Source organism: Candoia aspera, chromosome 5, assembly GCF_035149785.1.
Source record: "Candoia aspera isolate rCanAsp1 chromosome 5, rCanAsp1.hap2, whole genome shotgun sequence".
In the NCBI taxonomy this organism is placed as follows: Eukaryota; Metazoa; Chordata; class Lepidosauria; order Squamata; family Boidae; genus Candoia; species Candoia aspera.
The window spans coordinates 113,337,240-113,361,073 of record NC_086157.1 but is presented as its reverse complement, the minus strand read 5'-3'; the positions used below and the strand labels follow the sequence as shown (position 1 = coordinate 113,361,073).

The window sequence follows — 23,834 nt, the reverse complement described above, 5'->3', positions numbered from 1 at the left end:
TTGGCAATTTGGGGCCAAGAAACAGTTATATGTAATGGCTGCTTTATTCTGCCAAACTGTTTCAAACTTAAAAAACAAAAACAAACAAAAGAAGTGGCAGCAAGATCTTCTGCTTGCAAAGAATGGGGAGGGGGGGGATAACTCTACCCTTCCGTGTTTTTCTTTTTAATCCAAAACGAGCAATGGAAATGCATTTTCAACTGTCAGGAAAGTCTAACATTTTCCCTTGTTTTGGTTTGAGTCAGGATGGCAAGTGTTACATCCCCCACCCCAACAGAGGTTAAACAGATCTGTATATGCTAACTGATAATGCATATATAATTGATAATATGCTGATCATGCATGATTGCAAATGTAGGGGGGAAAAAAACAGGTCATTTTAACAGTCTCTGCACTGCCAAGATGGGCGACTTCAAACCTCTTCCTGCTTACAATATTTAGCTTTAGAGCGGATAGTTGGAGAACTTTTCTCTAGGCAAACGGTGAGTCCCCAGCCACATCTGGAATTTTGAGAGCAGGTAGTGAGTGCCTTCACAAAATGGCAGCCAGGGAGATATGCCCGCTCGCAAAATGGCAACCAGGATGGGCACCACCACTAATTCTAGGCCAGTTTGCAAGACGGGAGAGTTACAAGGCCAGATTTCAGCTTCCTGTTTAGTTTGCTTTCAATAAAAGGATCCCAAGAGCAGACATTTTGGGGGAAAGTCCCTATTCCTTGGATCTGATGTCCTCCCTTTTGAAAAAGAAAAGGTGGGCTGAATTGGGGACAATAGATCAACCAGGACAGTGTGGGTGATAACCAGATGGCCTCTTTCTTTCCCACCTTCTTGAAGGCATGTGCATAAGAACTAAGGAAAGGGGCTTCTGAGAGGCACATCTGGAAACTGCCACACCTTCCATCTGCTCTCACAAGATTGACCCACCATTTAAATTCAAAGGACTTAAAGTTGCGTGGGGCCAGGCGGGTGTGATGGGGGGAGAAGGATTTGCTTAAGCAAGCATGTAACGCTCAGATCAGGACTGAAAATCTTTGTCATCCTCCCACCCTGGGTTCACAGCAAAAACGGAGGCTGTGGTTGATTCAAACTATTAGGACACGGCTGGCTCTCCAGATGCTGATGAATGACAGCGGCCACCCGCTCTGTTGCCTTTATAGTCTTATTTCTGGTGTTATTTATTGATTTGGTGAAATTGTGGAATATTTTCCAGGTATTGGGATTTTGGTATTGTAGATATTATATTGTGTGTTGTATTGTAAGCTGCCATGAAGAGTCTGCAGCATACCGTTTCAAATAATAACAACAATAATAATCATTGTTGCTAGGAATTGTCTTTCAGCACATCAGCAGGGTCACAGTTTGCCCAACCTTGGAGATGCTGACTTGTTTCTAAGGGAGCTGGAAACAGTCCAAGACCCCGTTTGGCTCCCTCTTGAAACGCACGTGCCTTCCCCCCACTTTCTGCAGGCTTCAAGGGCTTTAGAAGGGAAAACACCGCCCAACCTGCCCAACAGGTCTGAGAGGAAGAATGCTTCAGCCCTGTTTCCATCCTAATCCCCTAACACACATTTACAGAAATGTGCTATTGCTCCCCAGCTCAAGGAGACTTTCTAATCTCCTTAAAAATCCAGCAGAATGAGCTTCTAATACAGTCAGGGCATAAGCTGATCAGAAGCCTCTAATTAACTCTGTGGCTTTCTAGGGAGGGAGGGAGGGAGGGAGGGAAGAAAGAAAGAGAGGGAGGGAGGGAGGGAGGGAGGGAGGGGAAGGGAAGGAAAGGAGGGAGGAAAGGAGGAAAGAAAGAGGGAGGAAGGGAGGAAAAAAGGAAAGGAAGGCAGGGGGAAGGGAAGGGAAGGGAAAGGAGAAAGGAAGGTAATGAAGGAAACAAAGGAAACAAAGGAAAGGGGGGGAGGGAAGGAAGGAGAAATAAACAGAGAGACAGGAAGAACAGCGAGTAACTGCAGTGAATTACTCTTTCGCTTCAGCCAACTTATTGTTAATTTCTTTACTTTTCTCCTTGTCCTCGACAGTCGTTGTTCTGCTGGACGCCTCCGCGGCCTTCTTCTTGGAGGACCTGCTGGACGCCATCTGCTTGTCTTTGGGCTTCTTCAGAGATTTATGGCTTGTGGTCGTCTTTTTTGGCTTAGAAGGCTGAGGACTGGGCTTCTCCACCTGGCCGTAACCAACAACCCCACCGGGGTGAAGGACAAGCACGACACACACAGGAAGGGTGGGGAAAAGTGAATTTAGACAGAGGATTGGAGATCACAGCCAACAGAAACACCCAGAGGAGGCAGGAAACATTGGACGATTATCCAAACCCCACTGTGATGCTACACCCCATTCCCAATAAGGTTGTGGAATGCTTCAGGTTCGGTGCCAAAAAGGTGGCTTGGAAGACATGGGGCCTGCACATTGTCTTGCCTGCAACTCTTTGAAACAGCTGCATCTTCTCCCCAGATCGCCCGTCTGCCTCCTGTGGCTGCACCGGAAAAAGATGCAGCTACTTTAAAGAGCTGCAGAGACCAGTCAGGTTGTCCTCCTGTGCTTGGAAGCACCTTTCTGGAATTAGATCCCAAGCCCTGCATGATTCTGGATCCTGGTACCACACCGGAAGGGTCTACGGAAGGAGTCAGGGCAACATCTGTCAGGCTGAGGGCCAGATTCAGCCTCTGGGTGATAAGCCATGGATTAGGGGACCACCGTCTCTAGTGTACTCTGGATCTGATCCAACTTCTTTAGCCCCATGTGAAAACCGCTAAAGCAGAGCCCAACCCTAAACCATAGCATTGGAAGTAGAGGTCATCTAGTCCAACCTTCAGCTCAGGGCACCCCTGCGGAGGAGGCAATCCAGAAAACCGACTCATTCGCCCATAAAAATAAGCAGAGTTTCAATTTCACCGTCTGGATTTTGTTGACCTAACCCTGCTGACACCCTTGTTTTGGGGAAGTTGTTTTCCCCACCCTTAAAACTGCCCCTGCTTTGAAAACTGTGCCAGATTTGGGGGCTTTTTGAGGGGGGTTAAGGTGGGAGATGGGGAAACAATCTGCACCTCCTACCTTTAAAACCACTATGAACTCCCAGACTGAAATTGTACAGCCCAAATTGGGTTATTTTGCCACTAAATCTCAATGGTGCAATCTTGGGGTGCTAGGGATGTTTAAATGGGGTGATGGGGGAGTTATGTTTGGCCCATGGATTATTTCCTCCCGCTTTAGAACTCACCCAGTGGAGCAATACATTATAAACATGTTTTTTCATCCATATGGGGGAATATCAAATCACTCTTTGGCGCACTTAATAAATGTTCCCCCCAGAAACTCAAATGCTCAGTTGCAAAGAACACTATTGGGGGCCCTTGCAATGGATTTTGAACTGGATCTAGTCCCGTGTTTCTCAACCTTGGCCACTTGAAGATGGGTGGACTTCAACTCCCAGAATTCCCCAGCCAGAATTCCCCACCCCCATCCCATCCTTACCTTCGGAGATTCCTTCTGCGGCTCATTATAGAGGCTGCGTATCCTTCGGTGCTCCAGGAATTTGTTATCTGCCGGGCCAGGCTTTGCTCCCTCGGCAGTGAACTGGGAACTGTAGCTTGTCTGTAGCTTGATTTTCTCATCCGGAGGCTCATACTGGGACTTCGCTTTGATAGCTCTCACTGGCTTGATGTCCGTCCACGGTCGAAATTCATTTCTGGGAGGGGGCAGAAAAGAGGAAAGGGAACAGGAAAATCACAGCCGCCACCCCAAGAATGACAAGAATAATCAGCCCTAGGGATCGGCAGGAAGCCCAGCCCCAAAACATCTGCCGGTCTTAAAGTCTGCTTCAAAGTTAAGTGCGAGTTCTTGGTGTCTCTGCATCGTTTTCATGGCCAAAAAAAAACCAAAAACCAATTTGCCCTGTCAGCTTCCAGAGAGCTTTCCCAGCCTACAGCCTTGTGATCTCCTGGTGGTCTCCCATCCAACTCCCAACCAAGCTTGACCTCGAAGAGTTTTTCCAAGATTGCACCAAGGCAGTGTAATGATTGCCTATTCTAAAACTATCAGACTCACAGGCAAGATTCAAGGATATCTGATTTATTAAAGAACAGTAAGCAGGATCACAGAGAAATCTGAGAATGATGAAAGTGCGCCAAATGCAAACTAAAAACCCTCGGTGCAAATGTGATCCCGTCCCCCGTAGAACCTTCTCAAGTCCACAATCCCAGGTGCTCCTAACGGCTTCTGATGGTCTGCGGGAAAAGGCCTTGAACAGAGAACACAACCCAAACACATTCCATTGTAATGAATTCAGATACAGGGCTTGGTACAAGGTTTCACAGCAGCTCCCTCCCAAACAGAAACACGCGTCAGCGCCATGGCATGTGAAACGTTACGATGTATAAACTACATTGAAACAGTGAACATGACATACTGCCCCCCCAAAATAAAGAATACATTAAGCAACAGGCGTTAACATGGTGGGCAGAGACCCATTCAGGATGAGGAAAGTGTTTCCATCGGACCAGATACTGAAGGGTGCCTCGAAGCTTGCGAGAATCAACAATGTCCTTGACTTCAAAGTGTTGTTGGCCGTCAATCATAATTGGAGCAGGAGGAGGAGGTTGAGGGTGCCAACGTGGTGAGTGGTGCACAGGCTCAAGCAAGCTGCAATGGAAAACAGGGTGCAAGCGTTTCAAATTGTGAGGCAGGTCCAATTTAACAGTGACTGGATTGACAAGGCCCACAATAGGAAAAGGACCAATGAATTTGGGAGCAAGTTTTTTAGAGGGTTGAGGTGATTTGATAAATTTAGTAGATAGATACACCTGATCCCCAACTTTGAAGTTGTGTTGTAAAGAGCGATGCTTATCAGCTTGAGACTCGTAAGCAGCCTGGGCATCAGCCAAAGCTTGTTGAATTACCGGCCAGGAATCAGACAGTTTAACAGCCCAGTCAGATGCAGAACACGTTTGGGAAGGGGGCTGTGGCAGTTCAGGGATGGGAACAAAGTCGTGACCGGAGACCACGCGAAATCATCTAAGTAATCCCGTGCAGGGGAGTCAGCATCAGTTAATTGAACATACCAGTCAGCCGCTTGACCCTTCAACTTGGTGGCGATGGCAGTTATCTTAGCCTCTTCGGAAGGGAAGCATGCTCCAAACTGCCTCATGTAACTTTTAGCTTTGGTTAGAAAGAAGGATAACTTGGTTGGATCCCCATCAAATTTGACAGAAAAGTCTCTCACTCCGCCTCCGGTTGGAGTGTGGCCATCAGGCGCTTGTGTGGTTCGGCCCCAGGTTATAGTAGCGTTTCCCTTATGGGGTGGGGATACTGACGACCGGGCTCTGCAGGGTGGACATTCATCCCGGAGCCGTCTCCGGCCCTGCTCCGCCGGCAGTCTGGAAGGGAGGATGGGGGATGGTTGCGGGAAGCTGGGATCTCCTCCGCGTCTCCCCTGCCCCTCCAGTGACAAAGACAGGTTTTCCAACATGTACTCCACCGATTCTAATTTGGCTTCCATCACTCTTAGTCTCTCAGGGGTTCAAGAGTCCCCTCTCCTTCCTGCGCCTGGTTTCCTCTCAGTTGACACCTTGTCTGGGGTTAGCGGGAACCGATACTTCCAGGACGCCCCCGACGTCCCTGGCTGGGGTTCCCCTACTTCATCCAAGGTGATCAACTCTGCAAGCAATTTGCTAGGTGCCGGTTTCTCTGGCTCTTCCCCGTCAGCAGATTCCTCCACGCCAGAATTGGAACTCGATTCATCCCTTGACAGGTCTCGGGATTCTGAAGGCTCTGGGGTGAGATTCAGTTCCCCGCTCCTGACTGTCGACTCGGGCATCACGCTAGCCATCTCCTCGAGTCCCCTGGTCGTGGCTTGCGACTCAGCCATCGTTAACTATTTTCCCTCACAGGAGACTGATCTTGGTAGGAGCTAACGGTACAATTTTGGGATTTCTCAGCTTTATGTAATGATTGCCTATTCTAAAACAGTATCAGACTCACAGGCAAGATTCAAGGATATCTGATTTATTGAAGAATAGTATGCAGGATCACAGAGAAAGCTGAGAATGATGAAAGTGTGCCAAATGCAAACTAAAAACCCTCGGTGCAAATGAGATCCCGTCCCCCGTAGAATCTTCCCAAGCTCACAATCCCAGGTGCTCCTAACGGCTTCCGATGGTCTGCGGGAAAAGGCCTTGAACAGAGAACACAACCCAAATGCATTCCATTGTGCTGATTTCACATCAGAGCTTGGCGCAAGGTCTCACAGCAGCTCCCTCCCACACAGAAACGCGCGTCAGCGCATGGCATGGGAAACGCTACGATGTACAAACTACATTGAAACAGGGAACATGACAGGCAGTGAAGTGCTACCAGCTGTTGTAACCTAAAGTAACACTTTCTGCTATTGATAACCAAGGAGAGGGAGGAACCCAGAGGGCAAGATGGCACATACCTTGTACAGGGATTCCCGACAACAGTGGTGCTTAACCAGCAGGCCATGGCACACAGGTTTGTTTCTAGCGTGCTGCAAGATGCTTGTCTTAGGGCCCTTCCAACTCCACAATTCCGTGCATCTAGTTGCAGCTAGTTTAGTATGTTTTGTGAACCCAATCCCTGTGTGATCGCACCAGTCTTGCATAAACGCAGTGCTATTGCAGCATCAGAACAAGCCCAAAGCAGAATTTCTCCTTCCTCCTCCTCCTTTTTGACAAATACTTGTTTTGCTAAAAAAAGGACTACTTTTCTTTCTTCCTGAGTATAAAAAATACATTGTGCTAGAGAAGCAAAAATTCCTCTGCATATCAAACGGCAAGTCAGGTTTAGCTGCAGTACAACATTCTCTATACAGTACAAAGAAGGCTCTGGACCATTTCCAACTGACTCTACGGTAACCCAGCTGAGTATTGTGCAGCTAAAGTGGGATTTACACGATCACATGCCCAGGCTCTGTGAGTTTCACAATCTTCACGCACTTACTCTTCAAAATCTGCCCTGCTCTGAATTTTGCAATCCAGTTTGCCGAGCCAAAAAGTAACGTAACGTAACATAACAAAAATAACAAAAGGTAGGGAAATATTGGCACAAAAGTGCACATTTTTCATGAATATAAAAAAAAAAAAACTGTATTAAAAGACTGGCCATAATTAGGCAAAATTGCAAGCAAAAATGCTTATGCTTGAAGGAACATTTTATTTATTTATTATTCAAATTTAATTACCGCCCATCTCCCCCAAAAGAGGGACTCTGGGCGGTTTACAATAAAATCAAACTACAGACAGAAATGTCAAAATCTCATAAAATTTATTTATTTATTTATTTTCTATCCCACCTTTATTATTTTTAAATAACTCAAGGCGGTGAACATACCTAACACTCCTCCTATTTTCCCCGCAACAACAACCCTGTGAGGTGGGTTGGGCTGAGAGAGAGGGACTGGCCCAAGGTCACCCAGCCGGCTTCCATGCCAATTTGTATGCAATCTTTTTTTTTTTTTAATTAAAAATTAAGGAAAGCTCAAACTCGAACTTTCAATCTGGAAAAATGAGAAACTGCAGATTGGCCCATTCCTCCCGCAGAATTCCAAGCTGTTTCTGCCCTTTATAACCTGCAGATGGAGCTAGGAACTGAGACTATTTTGGTTCCTCAAAAGTCCACCCAAAAGCTAAAATCTAGACATATTTAACACTCAAACCACAGGGAGCTGGAAAACCCAGAAAGTCGTATGCATTGCTTTAGGACAATGTTTCTCAACCTCGGGAACGTTAAGATGGGTGGACTTCAACTCCCAGAATTCTGGGAGTTGAAGTCCACCCATCTTAAAGTTCCCAAGACTGATTTCACTCACAGAGGAAATGTGCAACGTCGGTACAATTCATAACAGCATTGGCTTCACTGATTGCCCTGCAAGATTCTGGCTTGCACCTGTGCAATCTAGCTGCACCCTTTATTTATTCATTTAATTTATTTCCTGCCTTCCCTCCAGAAGCTCAAGACAGCACAGAGAAGGTTCCCTTCTCCTATCTGTATATTTTTTGAGTTTATTCTGGTGGCAAATTTGGGGTTGTGTGTGTATATAAGCATTTTGATCAAGGTGGGATGATGGTGATGAGGATCATAATATCCACTCACACTGATGATGTTACCTAACGGGGTAACGAAATGTCTGCAAGCAAACAGCCAAGCTCAGAGACCACCAAGAACTTCACAAAATAATCCATCCTTAAAGAGAAGTGTCCACGTGTGTGTGTGTATATCTATCTGAACATGTCTCTACGTATAAATATAACACAACGTACTATACACACGCACAAAACATTTCGATCAAGCAATGCAATCAATGCTTAAAAGAAAAAAACTTCCCTGTGTGTATATATGTATGTACTAAAGTCATACATACAGGTCGTCCTCGTTTAGTGACCACACTTGGGACTGGCCACTTGGTCGTTAAGCAAAGAGGTTGCTAAGTGAAACCATGACTGTGCTTACGATCTCACTTCAACTTTCCTTTGCTTTACAGACCTGCAACTGAACAAATAAATAACAATAGACCTGAAAAGGTTGCAATGTGAGGATTGGTCATATAGTTACTTTTTCATCACCATCACAACTGCAAATGGTCACTAAACGAGGCAGTTGCTAAACAAGGACTACCTGTATAATATATACATGTGGATACCCTGCAATCAAGGCTTAAAGAAAAAAAATAGCATCCTAAAAGGGCTGCATCATTTAAAGTCTCCTTCTCCCCCACTTTTAATCCCCTCTTAACCTTGTGCCACATGGCTCCCTGCATGCAAGGGATGCGCCTGGGCTCCTTAAGGGGATTTTGCCGGACCGCTGGGAGCCCGGAGCAGCAGATGGCCAACTGCGGAGCGTCCTTCTGCTACAGTATGACCAGGTGACAGATAATGGATTCAGAGCTTGCCACAAAGCAGGTGGCGCTTGCATGGAAGCGTTTCCTTGGTGAGAAGGCAGAAAAAAGACACCAGCTTATGCTTTCAAGCAACCAAGTCAAAAACATTTACAAATTAAGATTTTTGATGGTCTTGAGAGATTGGCCGGCAACATGGTGCTCGCAGGGGCTGTATGAATCATAATGTTCTCCGGAGGAAGGCAAAATCTTGCAAGATTTGGGCTTCTTCTAAGATTGGATGCCTTTGTTAAATGATCATTTGGGGAGGTGCCTGAACCTTTTGCAAAAGAGGTCAACAGCGCCCAGCCCCTGGTTCCTTGCTATCTCAGAAAAATAGTACTACAGGAAGTCCTCACTTAACAACCATTCATTTACTGACAGTTTGGACTTACAATGGTGTTGAAAAAAACCACTTATGAGCAGTCCTCACACTTATGACCATTGCAGCATCCCTGCGGTCACATGATCATAATTTAGGCACTTGGCAACCAGTTCACACTTATGACCTTTGCAGCATCCTGTGGTCATGCGATTCTATTTTCGACCTTCCTGGCCAGCTTCTGGCAAGCAAAAGCAATGGGGAACTGTGTGATTCACTTAACGACCACATGGTTCGCTTAATGCCCACAATGATTTGCTTAATGACCACTGCAAAGAAGGTTGTAAAATTGGGTCAGATTCACTTAATGACTGCTTCACTTAGCAACTGAAATGCTGGTCCCTATTGTGGTCGTTAAGTGAGGACTACCTATAGCTCTATTTCATATATCTCCTAAACATTCAAGATTCCAAATAGGTTTTCTTATAATGAAACTAAATTACCTCTACACCACTTACATGCCTAGTCTTTGGGTATTTTCCTATTTACCAGAATCAAACCCTGACCTTCCTTTAAAACAGAGGGGCGCAACCTGGTCCCAGAGCATGTGGGGCTGCCAACTCTATAACACAACTTTGGGCATCCCCTTCAGCTACAGTTGACAAAGAATCACACACAATTCAGTTCACACACACACACACACACACACACACGCACTATGGTGGGAAGCCCCAAATAGGTTTAAAATGGTTTTAAGAAAAGAAAGCAAATTACCCAAAATGGGGAGTAGGGATCCTGTATTTTGCCCCTTTCCCCCCAAACACCCACTCCTAAATCAGGGGTTTCTGGGCAATGCACAGAGCAATGCCAGCCCCCTAAATAGGACACCACTTCAGTACCAGGGATATATTGACCGCCTATTTACTAAGCCAGCTTCGTTGGTCTAGATCAGTTTCTCAACCTTGGCCACTTTGTGGACTTCAACTCCCAGAACTGTGGAATTCTGGGAGTTGAAGTCCACACAGCTTAAAGTGGCCAAGGTTGAGAAACCCTGGTCCAGATGAACACGGGACAGCCAGATTATAGAAAGGCGGCAGATGATGTTTTCCGACCACTGGCATTCAGATAATCTGAAAGCTGTCTGATCCAGTAAGAGCGATCGCCGCATTCGGAGGTTGAGTTCCATGGATAAATTCCGTACACAAAGCAGTCTCTATTTTAAGCTTTTGGGGCAGAAGCAACGTCTGCCTGCACGAAGATTCGCACTCGATAATCATGTGCAAGAATGCATAACAAGGAGACAACTTTCGGTGAATTCTGCTGGAAGGGTGAAGACTTTACAATACATGACAGTTTGTTTGAAGCAACAGTTACGGCCCACAGATGAAATCAGCAGATGGCTTTTTCAGTTTCTGACAGAATATTTAAGGCACGGGTGGAAGAGACACAAGAGAGAGAAAAGACTGTATGTATTATTTGTAATACAGGTAGTCCTCAACTTACGACCATTCCTTTAGCAGCTGTTCAAAGTTACAGTGGCGCTGAACAAAGTGACTTGTGACCGGTCCTTGCACTTATGACCATCACAGCGTCCCCATGGTCACGACTGAAATTCAGGCGCTTGGCAGCTGGCATGTATTTATGACGGTTGCAGCATCCCAAGGTCGCACGATCACCATTTGCGACCTGCCCAGCTGGCTTCCAACAAACAAAGTCAATGGGAAAGCCAGATTTGCTTAATGACCAGTGATTTGCTTAATGACCACAGCAAAAGGTCATAAAATTGGGTGCGACTCACTTAATGACTGTCTTGCTTAGTGACAGAAGTTCTGACCAATTGTGGTCAGAAGTCGAGGACAATTCTGACCAATTGTGGTCAGAAGTCGAGGACTACCTGTAATTATGGATAAGAAAAATCTGATTGTGACAGATCAGTCTTTTAAGTCATAGCTGCTGGATGCACTGGGGAACTAGAAAAAAAAAAGCAAAAAATCTCAAGAGTCAGTGCAGACAAGAAATCAGTGAGAAATCTTCAAGAAGTAAGATTTAAGGTTCACCATAAAGGAACCACCCCTGTATGGATAACTAAGGTACACAGTGAGTGTGTACAGGCAGATTTATATCCAGTTTCATTCCCTTGGCTGAATCATTCTAGCATTCGCTAAACTGAAAGAATCATTAGCATTTTCTCAATTGCACACATTTTTGGACACGCATTTCCTTAAAAGCTGAATTTTGGGAACTGAGAAGTGCAGGATCGCAACTACGCGAGTGGGAATTTTGTCATCCGGAGAACCTCAGAACTGTGAAATAAGGACATCAGTTTGCAAACATGCAGCAAGGAGAACTCGCACTTATAATGAGCAAATCACAGTCAGACTGACTGGCTGGTTCTTGTATCTATCACAACATTGCTAATTCTGAAGCACGTGGCCATGTATGAACCTTCCGTCTGGCGGGGTCCAGGAGGCGGGCCTTCTCTGCAGCGGCGCCCGCCCTCTGGAACATCTGGCCCCCAGAGGTGAGATCAGCCCCATCGCTCCTAGCCTTCCGGAAGAATTTGAAGACCTGGCTCTGCCACCGGGCTTGGGGCAGGGAGGAGAATAGTCATACTTGGGGCTGGCTAGTGCCTTGAAGTGCCCCTCCTACGCAAGGACTGAATGAGACCATAGCCATCGGGATTTTATTATATTTAGTAGCTTTTAAAATTGTTTTAGTCTATATTTTATATTGGAATTTTATTACATAATTATTGTTTTATGTTGTAAACCACTCAGAGGAGATGGGCAGTGTCAAATTTGATAAATAAATAAACAAACAAACCTCCAGATATTGTCTGTCTAACCCAGTGTTTCTTAAAGTGTGGTCAAGGACCCCTGGGGGTCCCCCTAAGACCCTCTCAGGGGCCTGCTAAATCAAAATTATTTGCCAGATACTGAAGATACTTGCAAAAATTTAACACAATGTCACTCTTCTCACTATTAGTTGAAAATAGGGCTTTTTCTTGAAAAATATTTATGTTAAATATTGTTATTTTAACCCGATTCAAAAAATAAACATTCTATGAGTGAGTCAATTTTCTCGATAAATATAAGCCATACAAGCAAAAGAGCTCTTTTGGGGTCCTCCCTAATTTTTAAAAGTGCAATGGAGTCCTGAGAACAAAAAGTTTAAGAAACACTGACCTAACATATTGCGAAATTTCCTTGCAAATTTTAGATATTCAGTATCTTGGGTTGCAGCAGAAGTGTAAGATAAGACTATAGATCTGCGTTGTAGAAAGTACTTTTTAAAACGCTCTATAAATTTATAAAGTAAGACTATAGAAGTCAGTGGAAATAAGACAATAAATAATGGACAGGATGATATGGTCTAGGGCAGTGTTTCTCAACCTTGGCAGCTTGAAGATGGGTGGACTTCAACTCCCAGAATTCCCCAGCCAGCCATGCTGGCTGGGGAATTCTGGGAGTTGAAGTCCACCCATCTTCAAGCTGCCAAGGTTGAGAAACACTGGCTGGGGAATTCTGGGAGTTGAAGTCCACCCATCTTCAAGCTGCCAAGGTTGAGAAACACTGGCTGGGGAATTCTGGGAGTTGAAGTCCACCCATCTTCAAGCTGCCAAGGTTGAGAAACACTGGCTGGGGAATTCTGGGAGTTGAAGTCCACCCATCTTCAAGCTGCCAAGGTTGAGAAACACTGGTCTAGGGTCTAAGGAAGCGAGGCTACTTAGAAAGAAGTGGGCTGAAAAAACTGTATTAGTATACATTTAATAATTTGAAAAATCCTGTTTGTGCGGCTTTGACCGTCTTCTGCCTGTCACCATCCCAAAAACAAACCTGTGACAGCATGTTTAACTTGGATGAAACTGTGGGGAGGCACGTCAGCCGTCTTCAAGGACCTGAAAGGCTGTCATACAGAAGATGGGAGAGAATTGTTCAGGGTTGTTCCAGAAGACACAACAGTGGGTTTAAATGGAAAGGAAGATTTCAGCTGGAGAGCATGAAAGTCTTCTGGGTGGAAAGGGGTGTTTAATAGTGGAAAACCCTGTCTTGGCTGGGAAATGGTCTCTTCCTCACGGAAGGGGCTTGAAGTAAGTCTGGATGGGCGTCTTTCAGAGATGAGGTAGTACTATTTGCAGTATTCCTTATAAAGGACAGTCCTTTATTTCAGAAAGCTGCCCTTTAGATTGATTTAATTATTTATGCTCCTAGTCCGGCTCTTGAATTTTCCTTTGCAAAGCCATGTTATCACCATAAACAATTAATTTATTTTTTAATTCTTACAAACCTCTTTCAGATTTGCTCCTTTTCCAGGCTTGTCCTTTATTTTTTTCCCAAGAAAATACGGTCACTGTATGTAAGTGGTATGTTCACGCCCCACGCAATGGGCTGGACTAGATGATCTCATTTTCAAGCCCTGGTATTCTTTGTGTCTGATTTCCAAAAAATGGGGTCGGAAGGCAAAACGATAAGACAGTCCCATTCATAACGCAAGTTCCACTTTTGAGTCAGTTTTTTGCGCCTTTATGAAAGCATCTGCACACTTCTCAAAGATGCAAGATTTCTCTTTACACATTCAAGTGACTTTTAATTATACCCTCTCCTTGGGACGTATCACCGCCACATGTTTATTTGTTTGCATGTACTGCAAGCTCTTAAACAGCAATTGGCACACACACACCCCGACACACACACGGCACTCCATGAAAGCTGTTATTAATTCTTCCCCCGATCTTACTCGCTGGCAGACTTGTTAATGGGAAAGCTTTTTAAAAAAAACGATAACACAGGATGAAGCCACAACTTTCTTAGTGAGGGAGTGCTCAGCTGTCATTTGGCCCAGCCAGGTCAAACCTGATTAGTATTGGATGGGAGACCACTAGGAAATCTCAGGTGTGTGGGCCAAACTAGAAAGTTAAAACCACGACCAACATAGAAACAAGCCATAGTAAACCACTCAGTACTACTGCCAAGGACACAACACGGTGTGACCCTATCGTCACCAGGAGTTGAGCTTGTCTCAAAGTTTTTATTTACTTTCCTCAAGCTGAGGGAAACACATGCGTGTACAGATTTCTGGGTCTCTCTAGGACTATTTCAACATTTTGACCACAACACCACACCATCTCTGTTTCCAAAGAACGAAGTTTGGCTGCGTTCCTGAAGCACACTTAAACCGAAAATCCAGGTTACAAAACATGATATGCTCAAATAAGCAAGCCATAACGGGAGGATGCTGCTCACAAGACGTAAAGTCAAGAGTCGGGTTCTTGCAATCGCCCCCATGTGCTAAAACCTAGCCAAGCACACTTTGCCCACTAGGATAGGGATGACTGTTGTTTACGGATGCTCTTTAGGAATTCATCCATTTCTTTCCTGATGAAACATGTTTTTCCAGGGTATTAATTCTTAATAAGCGCATTTTTATGAGGGAAGTGAATATCTGTAACTCAGGGTTGTGTTGCTGAAGTCCTCTGAGCTTTGGAGAGTTGTATCGTGGCCACTTCCAACAATGCAAAATGCATCTTTAACAGAGGGGTTCAAGGCAATGTTTGCACAATACTCTTCATTAGATCAGAGGGAGATCTAAGGGCGGCACTGGCATCTGCAAAGATTGGTTAATGTTAACCTGGTTGGGTTCTGGGTGGCTTATGTCATCCAGTAAATTCAGGCCTTTGGTTAGTTTAGGGTTCAAGGTATTGTGTGGACCTAGAAACTGAGTTAATTCACAACTCAGGTTAAGCATGGTATCTGATTATAGCTAAGGTGAAGGATAAAGCGTCTGTTTTATAAAAGAATGCCAACACAGGTAGTTCTTGCTTAATGTCCACAATAGGGACTGGAATTTTGGTTGCTAAGCAATGCCGTCATTAAGCAAGGCACCACATGACCGGACCAGATTTTACGACCCTTGCGGTGGTCGTAAAGCAAGTCACTGTGGTTGTAAAGTGAATCATGATGGTCATAAAGCAAATCAATTGTTTCCAATTGATTTTTTGGGCCAGAAGCGGACTGGGAAGGTTGCAAATCATGATCACGTGACCGCAGGATGCTGCAAACAGTTGTAAATGCGAACCGGTTGCCAAGCCCCCAAGTTGCGATCACATGACCTCAGGGGTGGTGTGACAGTTGTAACTTTGAGGACTTTTTAGCCCTGTCGTATCTCTAAACCATTGTTAAATGAATGGTTGTTAAGTGAGGACTACCTGTATAAGCTTTGGGGATGGATCTTCATGCATGCATCTTCGTTCATTCTTTGAAAGAGCTTTAAAATTGGTGCCTTTTAAATTGGGGATGCAAGTCAAATTGAGCTCTAATACAATGTCAAGATGTGGTTCAAAGCTTTGAGAGCAGCAAGGGAAGAAATTAGAAAGAGCTAAAAACATCCCATGCCTTATTCTTTGAACCCCTAAATTTGCTAAATGCTTAGAAAAAAACTAAGTCTGTGCAGGGGCCTTAATCTGCATCTACGTGGTCTCAGTTGCTGAATCTTAGGCCTTGTTGGCACAGAATCTGAATTACCCCCTAGAGCAAGAATGCTCCAGCTGCAGCACCTGGATTCATACTTGGGGATGTGTGGACTTCAACTCCCAGAATTCCAATGGCTAGCTGAGGAATTCTGGGAGTTGAAGTCTATGCATCTTCAAGATGGCAAGGTTAAGAAACACTGGTCTAAAAGACTAATACAATTCAAAATAATCTTCACCAAAAATCAGTCGAAGGCAGCAGAATGAAATGCAGCAGACACAAATGCTAAGTTCTTCACTTAGGGCAGAAAAATCACAGCCCTGGGTTTAAGATGTTGGGTTTTCAAAATCATATCAAGGAAGAATTCTGTTTTGCTCTGTGGCCAGCCAAACCCTCTTCTATTGTCACGTCCACTTCAAGACATCGCACTTTAAGAGGGCTACAGAGAACCTGGAACCAGTTCAGAGAACAGCAACAAGGACGAGCCGGGGATTAGAAACTAAGGTGGTGCAAAATAATGGATTAATGGCAGATTTTGACTGTGTAGAAGAAGTTCCTAAAAGCGATCTGGCAGTAGACCAATCCCCAGAGAATAGTAGGGTTCCCCTTGTTGGACATGTTCAAGGGGGCACCCCTGTGGGGCGCTTTCATTTGGATCCCTGCATGGAGCAGGGGTTAGACTTGATGGCCTCAAGAGCCCCCTTTCACTCTAGGATTCTATGGCTAGAAAGGGAGCAAGGCCAGAGCAGAATTTCATACAGAGACAGAACGGTCACCCTCTTCCATGGCTAGACAGAGTCTTGGGCCTCCTGGTTATCGAACCACAGTTCTCTCCCAGAAGCAAGAAAAAAGTCGAGTTCCTACTGTTATAGCCTGTAGAAAAACTGAAATATTCAGTTTTTTATTCCTTCCGTTCAGTTGCTCAGTTTCCCCAGACTTTTCATTATGTATATTTATGGAGCAGCTCCTAGCCGGCTTTGGCTGATTTTGCAAAGCTACGCAGGGTCAGATTTGATTAGTACTCAGATGGGAGACCACTAGGAAATCTCACCGTTGCAGATTAGATAGGGAAGAAGCCTGCTTTAAAAAAGGCTCCACATGGCTGAGAGGGATTAAACGTAAGTGGGAATCTCTTGAAATAGTTCAGACAGGAACACATTCTTGAAAACAGTGCAAAGCCCCACGTGCAACCACAACTTTCTAAAACTTCTTCAGGGTCTTCTAGTCTAGCCCTAGATACCTTACTATTGCAAACAAAACAGACAGCTAACTTGCCATTACACAGCCTATAAAATCTCCCAAATTCAGTGGTGGCTTTTCCCCAGCCAGAGAAAAGAGGCCAGCAACTTATCTTGAAAATCCCTTCCACTCCAACCATCAGAAGCAGGCTCCGTTTTTTCCTCTTGTTTTTACATTTCACAAAGTCACTATCCACTGTTCCCCTCCCATTCACCAGCCTCATTTCTGCAGCTCCGTTGCATCAGATTATAATTCCCCCGAGCTTCTCATTGCTCAAAGCAAAGGTTCAAACGTCTTTTCTCTCTTTCTTGCAACGGGCCCCAGCTTCTGGTGCGAACATTCCTCTGTCCCTTTCTTATTCCTTCTACAGACAGGAGGCCGCCTTGCCTGGAGCCCAAATACTGAATCCGCCAGACCCGTTCCAACTGTATCAACGATCTCGGCCAGGTATGGCTTGTTGCCTACTGCAGAAAACCTCTTGATCTAGAACAAAGAGGAAAGTGAACTCGCAAGCAAAGTGTGTGCAGTTCCAGACATCATGGGAGGACTGCTGTGTTAGTCCTGACCAAAACTCAGGAACCTAGTAGCGCTTTTTCAGACGAATGATTTTTATTCCAAGGCATAAGCTTTGGCGAGCCGTAGCTCATTTACCAGGTGTATGGAACAGGCTAGACCAGTGTTTCTCAACCTTGGCCACTTTAAGACCCGTGGACTTGAACTCCCAGAATTCCCCAGCCAGCATTAGTGATCTCAAGTGTAGGAGGAATCAAACTCAGCTTAGCAGGACTTCTTCTGGCCAATTACATAAAAAGAAGTGCAATTACATTAGGTAGTCCTCAACTTACAACCACATTCAGGACTGGCATTTCCGTCGTAAGTCGGGTCACCATGTGACCGGACCCAATTTTACGACCATTTTTACGACAGCTGTTAAGTGAATCCAGCTTTCCTAATGGACGTTTTTTTGCCAGAAAGCAGCAAAAAAGGTCACAAATCACAATCATGTGACCATAGGATGCTGCGACTGGTCGTAAATGTGAGCTGGTTGCCTAGTGCCCAAATTGCAATCACGTGACTGTGGGGGGTGGTGGTGGTATGACCGTAGTAAGTGCAAGTACAGGTCATAAAGCACTTTTTCCGAGGCCGTCTTAACTTAGAACTGTCATTAAACAGTCATTAAGTCAAGGACTACCTGTACACTTCTTCATACCAGTTACATAAAATCAGAGTCACTGGTCTGGGATGGGTGGCTATATAAATTGAATGAATGAATGAATGAATGAATGAATATGAACGAACGAACGAATGAACGAATAAATAAATGAAATGAAATCAATTTTCAGTTTTGTTCTGCTTCCCTGCCTGTCCTTTTTGGAGGGCAGCGGGGTCTTAAAAGTCACGTCTGAACCAAAATGTCTAGCCCTGTCTGAAGGTGCCACAGATATATGCAAAGACTGCTATATCTATCTATCTATCTATCTATCTATCTATCTATCTATCTATCTATCTATCTATCTATCTTTCACATTTGTCACCGCCTGTCTCCTCTGACCGGCCATATCCCACTTGATCCATATTTTGTTACAGAAACACAACCTGCAATATTACTTTCTATGCTGCATGGTTGCTTGACATGCGCTTCCTAAAGAGGAGAGAACCCCTCTACAAAGATTAGCAGAAGTAAAACAAAAACAAAACCCTGCTTTCATCCCTCTGCAAACTTAATCTGAATGGTCTCAGTTTAGATTGCTGGACATGAATTTCGAGGTGTCCAAGACAGGTGTGTGCTTGTTCAAACCCCACAATTTATTGCCTAAAGTCGGAGACCAAAATGAAGTCCTCAAGCAAACTTTTAACTTCACTCCTGGTATCACCCAGCCTTGCAAGTTAAACAGAAGGTTTCACATTCTTGGGGGAGGGTGATAAAATTTGGGCTTGCAGCTAGAAGCTTCCTCGGTGAGGTGTAAGAAATAATTCTGTAATTACAGCTGGCATGCAATTGCACATTCTGAATGGATTTCCTTGCACAAGCCCCAGCCAAGCCATCCATTTAATCTGCACAGCTAAATTTAGGGGAAAGTAGATACTCCGTGATGGTTTTTCAGGCCACTCTAATTCCTCATCTTTTCCTAAAAAAATCGGACAGAATTTAAAATGTCCCTTTGAATCAAATTATAACTGCATCCGGATTTCCAGTTCTGCTCAAGTGCACCAATTAACTTGCTAACCTTTTTGACATTTGCTGATGTGGATCTGTCAGAAAGACACCCACCGAGTTCCCCAGGTGGCGTGCAATGAGAACGGGCAACAGGAACAGGAAAAGAGTCAACTGGCACGTCTGTGACACTATTAGACACTGGAGCTCCAACTCCACTGGACCATAAGCGAAGCATACATTTTTTATTTTGTTAGTAGAAAGAAAAATGTCAGCATAACATACCACCCATCTTAAAGCTGCCAAGGTTGAGAAACACTGGACTAAAATGTTCATACCTGCCTTATGTCTATCAGAAGATTGCTAGCAATCCAAGGGTTGCCAATGCATCAGAACAGGTTATGTATCCACCATGCACACAAACACACATCCAGAAACACAATTCTCTGTGTGGTGCATTCCCCAGCATTTGTCTTTCCCGTTTTCCTATCCCTTTGCCTTTTTAATTCTGGGTTTTTAGTTTCTATCTCAATTCTTTGAAAGGAAATAATGAGTTAATTCTTGTTAAAAGTTTTTTATGCTGATCAGGAATGGTGAAAGTTATAATATAACCTATTAGGAAATCTCCAGGTTGTCTAATTCAGGCTGGTTTTTGCTTCCTGGAGGGTGCCGGGATGTTGCCAAGCATGGCATGAATAAGGCATCGTTTGTCTAGACTCCAAAGCTAATTAGGTGCAGGTCTGATTAATACTTGGAGAGGAGATTGCCAAGATATCCGCAGGCTGTTGAGCAGACTGAACAGTTTAAAAAAAAAATAGAGAAAGGGTTAAGGTTAGGCAATGGCAAACCATTTTCATATTTGCCGCCAAGAAAACTAAACAGATGTGTGTATGAAGTTGCCTTGAAGGAGACTTTAGGGTTTTTTTAATCTAATAGAAATAGATTTCCTATTATTATTATTATTATTATTATGGTTGGTTGCATATTCATGCACGCTGCAGGCAACATCGGTAAGCTGCCGCATCTCTTCTCCTATGGGGAGATATCCTGAGTCATGCCCATAATGGAAGTTTCTGCCAACAGAGCGTGAAGAAGAGTGACAGAGGTGGAAGAGATGCCTGGCCAGCCGAATTTCTGTCCGCCTATCCCTTCCAGTCTTTTAAGAACACTCTGGGGGCCCTTCCAAAAGTAATTGGAAACTAAGATGGGGCAGCAAAAGTCATCCGAATAGTCTTGCATGCCAGTCTAGAGTGGTCCTGTCCTCACAATACGCTTAACCAGACAGATCTTACTGGAAACTCTGCCAGCCTATAACCTAACATGGTTCAAAAGCATCATTTACGGAAGCATTTAATGTTATAAGTGGTCTTGTTTCAGCAAAGTACTGGCAAGGCTCCGTGACATCACCAGCACCTTTGCCATTGGCCAGACAAGCAGCAGTAGGTGTGGCTTGGCCAGCATAGCCAATCAGTGTTCAGAGAAGAGTGTTCTCTACTGCCAGGCCTTAGGCCAGTGTTTCTCCACCTTGGCGACTTGAAGATGGGTGGACTTCAATTCCCAGAATTCCCCAGCCAGCAAGGGGAATTCTGGGAGTTGAAGTCCACCCATCTTCAAGTCGCCAAGGTTGAGAAACACTGCTTTAGAGTAATGTAGAAGCTTGGCTTTTCAGGTATTCTTTCTCTCCAACTCTTTTGCTTGGAGAACTACACAAGCTAAATGGGTTAAATCAGTGTTTTTCAACCCCAGCAACTTTAAAATGTATGGACTAACTCCCAGAATTCTCCAGCCCATGCATGGACTGGGGAATTCTTGGAGTTGAAGTCCACACATCCTAAAGTTGCTTAAATTGAGAAACATTGGATTAAATACTGGGTTTAGGTGTTCCCACAACACATTAACTCCCTCAGCGATCCCACAGGCTCCATACCACTGATTTACAAAGCTGAAGATAGCGACTAGTGAAGAACTTAGAACCCCATTTGAAACCTTTGTTGGTTTACTTGTTAGTTATATTATACTTTACCAGCCAGTCTAAGTGAGCTGGGAAGTATAATGGGACTGTCAAACAATCAAAGTTAGTTAATTGGGCTTGATATGGTAAGGGGTTAATTAATTGGGCTTGGCTCACAATTGTTGCTTCTATCCTAAACTGGCCATAATAACCTTTGGTTCTATGGTGAATGGAACTCAGTAGGAGAAAAAAGGGTCTGAAGAACTGTGATGGACATACTAATAATTTGTAAATTCATCTTAGGTAAAGGTAAAGGTTTCCCTTGACGTAAAGTCCAGTCGAATCCGACTCTAGGGGGCGGTGCTCATCTCCGTTTCTAAGCCTTGGAGCCGGCGTTGTCATAGACACTTCCGGGTCATGTGGCCAGCATGACGACTCGGAACGCCGTTACCTTCCCGCCGAAGCGGTACCTATTGATCTACTCACATTTGCATGTTTTCGAACTGCTAGGTGAGCAGGAGCTGGGATTAACAACGGGAGCTCACCCCGCCGCGCGGTTTCGAACCGCCGACCTTCCGATCGACAGCTCAGCGGTTTAACCCGCAGCGCCACCGCGTCCCTAAATTCATCTTAGGCACTGCAAAAATGTGGAACTTTCTAACCGCCGAAATTGGGAAACCCAACTGCATTTTTATGGAGAATTTTGTTTGGGATGGTCATTCTAGTTTTTAGGCTTGAAAAGTCTTCTTCAACAGGGGAACTCAAAAGACCTCTGAATTTCAGTCCTGTTGACATTTTTAAAACTGGGAAATTTGGTTTTGGGTTTTTTTTTTGTAATCAGATACACCTACACATTTGGGATTGTCTTTTGGGCTTGCTGAACAACCTCTAAATCTGGTCAACAGCCAGGGTGAGAAATGGAAAGGGAAGCACTTAACACCCTTTAAGAAAGTCCCATAAGGAAGAGTTCTGCAAAAGCACAGATGGTGACTGAATTACAGTGGTCCAAAAAGTCAAGATGGCAGCCATGAGCCTGCATTCAAAGCCCCGTCCCTTTTTAACATGGACCCATCTTGACTCTTTTGACCTCCCCTAACGACACCCCCGCTGAACTAAAATCAAACCAGAAGTCTAACAGGTTTCCACGCTGGCTCCTCTTCAGCCCAAGTAGCTAAACATCTGCGGCTGCATGAGAATTTGAAGCCAAGATGGCAGTCTCATGTCCCCTGGTCCCCTGGTCAGTTAAACTGAGGATTCCTGCCTTGAGCAGGGGTTAGACTAGCAAAGCTGGCTGGGGAATTCTGGGAGTTGAAGTCCGCACAGCTTAGAGTCGCCAAGGTTGAGGAACCCTGGACAAGAAGACCTCCAACCCTAGGTATGATTCCAAGGGATCTCCAAGGTCCCTTCCACTCCCAGGATTCCATGGAACTAATACATATTGGGCCCCCAGGTCCCAGATCTGCCAACAGAGGTGGCCCTCCTCCCTGGAGATGAACCCCAAGCCCTTCCTTAACTCCACAATGCCATTTGGGGGACCTCACCTGTAAGAGGAGGTGGTCACCCTCGCCGTCACCTCCTCCTTGATCTGCCGGTTGAGCGCGTCCACCGCCGCTCGGCCCTTCCCGCCCTCCTGGGCCCCGGAAGATCCCGGCGGCGGCTGCGGCGGCGGCTGGTGGTGGTGGGGCCGAGCCTGGTCTTCAGGCAGGTGGCCTCTCTTTTTGAGCTTGGTCAGCCTTCCTTCTTCTGGCCGGGCGGGCTTGGCGGAGGCCTCCTCCCGGTCCCGGCCGATCTGCGACCTGCTGCGCCTCTCCCAGCTGCTGGACCGCTCCGTGGCTCCCTTGTCCGGCTCGACGGCGGGGATGGACATCTGCTTGGGGATCCAGGGGTGGTCCCCTCTCCTGGGGATGGGCCAGGGACGGAAGTCCTTCTGGTACTGGCTCTGCTTCTCGAAGGGCAGGTCCGAGGGCTGGTACTCGCTCTTCGGCTTGCAGCTCGGCTCCGGCCGCTGCACTTTCCAGGGCTTGTAGTCTTGCCGCGTCACCGAGTCCGGCGGGGCCGGCTCTCTGGGCTGGGAGGGCCCCGCTCTGGAAGGGGCCCCCGGCCCGTGGTCCGCGGCCGAGGCCGAGGCCGGCCTAGCGAGGGCATCCGCGTCGCCGCCGAGGGCGGCCGGCTGGGTGTCGATGGCCGCGGGCGGCGGGCGAGCCGGCTGCGGCTGCGGCTGCGGCAGGACCAGCTGCGTCCCGGGCAGCTCGGTGGCCTCGGAGTACTTGGTGAAGACCAGCGGCACGGCGATGTCGGCTTTGTCCAGCTGGTTCCAGAAGCGGGCGATGCAGCACGCCCGGCTGATGCACGGCCACGCCATCTCGGCGGCGGGGTCCTGCCCGCGCTCCCCCGCCACGGTCCGGCCCGGCCCGGCCCGCCCTCCGGGCAGACAATGAAGCCTCCGGCTCGGCCGGACCCCCGCCCCCCGCCCCGGGGCTGCCGCCGCCGCCGCCGCCGCCCGAAGGCCCCCCTCCCCCGGGGGATCCCGACCCCTCGCCGGGCAAGCCCAGCCCTCCTTTGCAAGCCCCCCCCTACTCGAGCTTCACAAGATCAGGAGAGCCATCCAGAAAGAAGGGGAAGCAGCGCGCCCCCCCCGGCTAACGGGATGCTGCCTGCCTCCCACCCTCAGGTCAGCAGCGGAGGGTCCCGCGGGGCGGGGGCGGAAGACGGGCAGCCGGGCGCTGCCCCCCGGGCCGCCGAGGGTCAGGGGGAAGGGAGGGAAGGGAGGCACCCCCTGCCCGACGCTGGTGCCGATGCCCGAGG

The 23,834-nt window shown here is 46.3% G+C and overlaps 2 protein-coding genes across 2 annotated transcripts in view; both read right to left on the bottom strand.

Moving 5' to 3' along the window:
• The window catches only part of SERPINH1 (serpin family H member 1), a 415,650-nt gene that overhangs the window by 211,720 nt on the left and 180,096 nt on the right, over window positions 1-23,834 (bottom strand). The window lies entirely within an intron of this gene.
• On the bottom strand, window positions 1,907-23,406 carry MAP6 (microtubule associated protein 6). The gene is made up of 3 exons (XM_063304492.1): window positions 22,571-23,406; window positions 3,480-3,693; window positions 1,907-2,171 (listed from the first exon to the last, which is right to left on the bottom strand). Exons 1-3 carry the CDS (start codon window positions 23,389-23,391, stop codon window positions 1,968-1,970), a joined length of 1,239 nt encoding a protein of 412 aa, XP_063160562.1. The 5' UTR covers window positions 23,392-23,406; the 3' UTR covers window positions 1,907-1,967.

Bases quoted from the DNA above. Each gene is read 5' to 3' on its own strand.
- MAP6 (XM_063304492.1), bottom strand. From the start codon at position 23,391: ATGGCGTGGCCGTGCATCAGCCGGGCGTGCTGCATCGCCCGCTTCTGG. The intron at 3,694-22,570 runs GTGAGGTCCCCC...GCCCCCTCCCAG, and splicing joins GTGACCACCTCCTCTTACAG to AAATGAATTTCGACCGTGGA. The intron at 2,172-3,479 runs GTAAGGATGGGA...GGTTACGGCCAG, and splicing joins CGCAGAAGGAATCTCCGAAG to GTGGAGAAGCCCAGTCCTCA.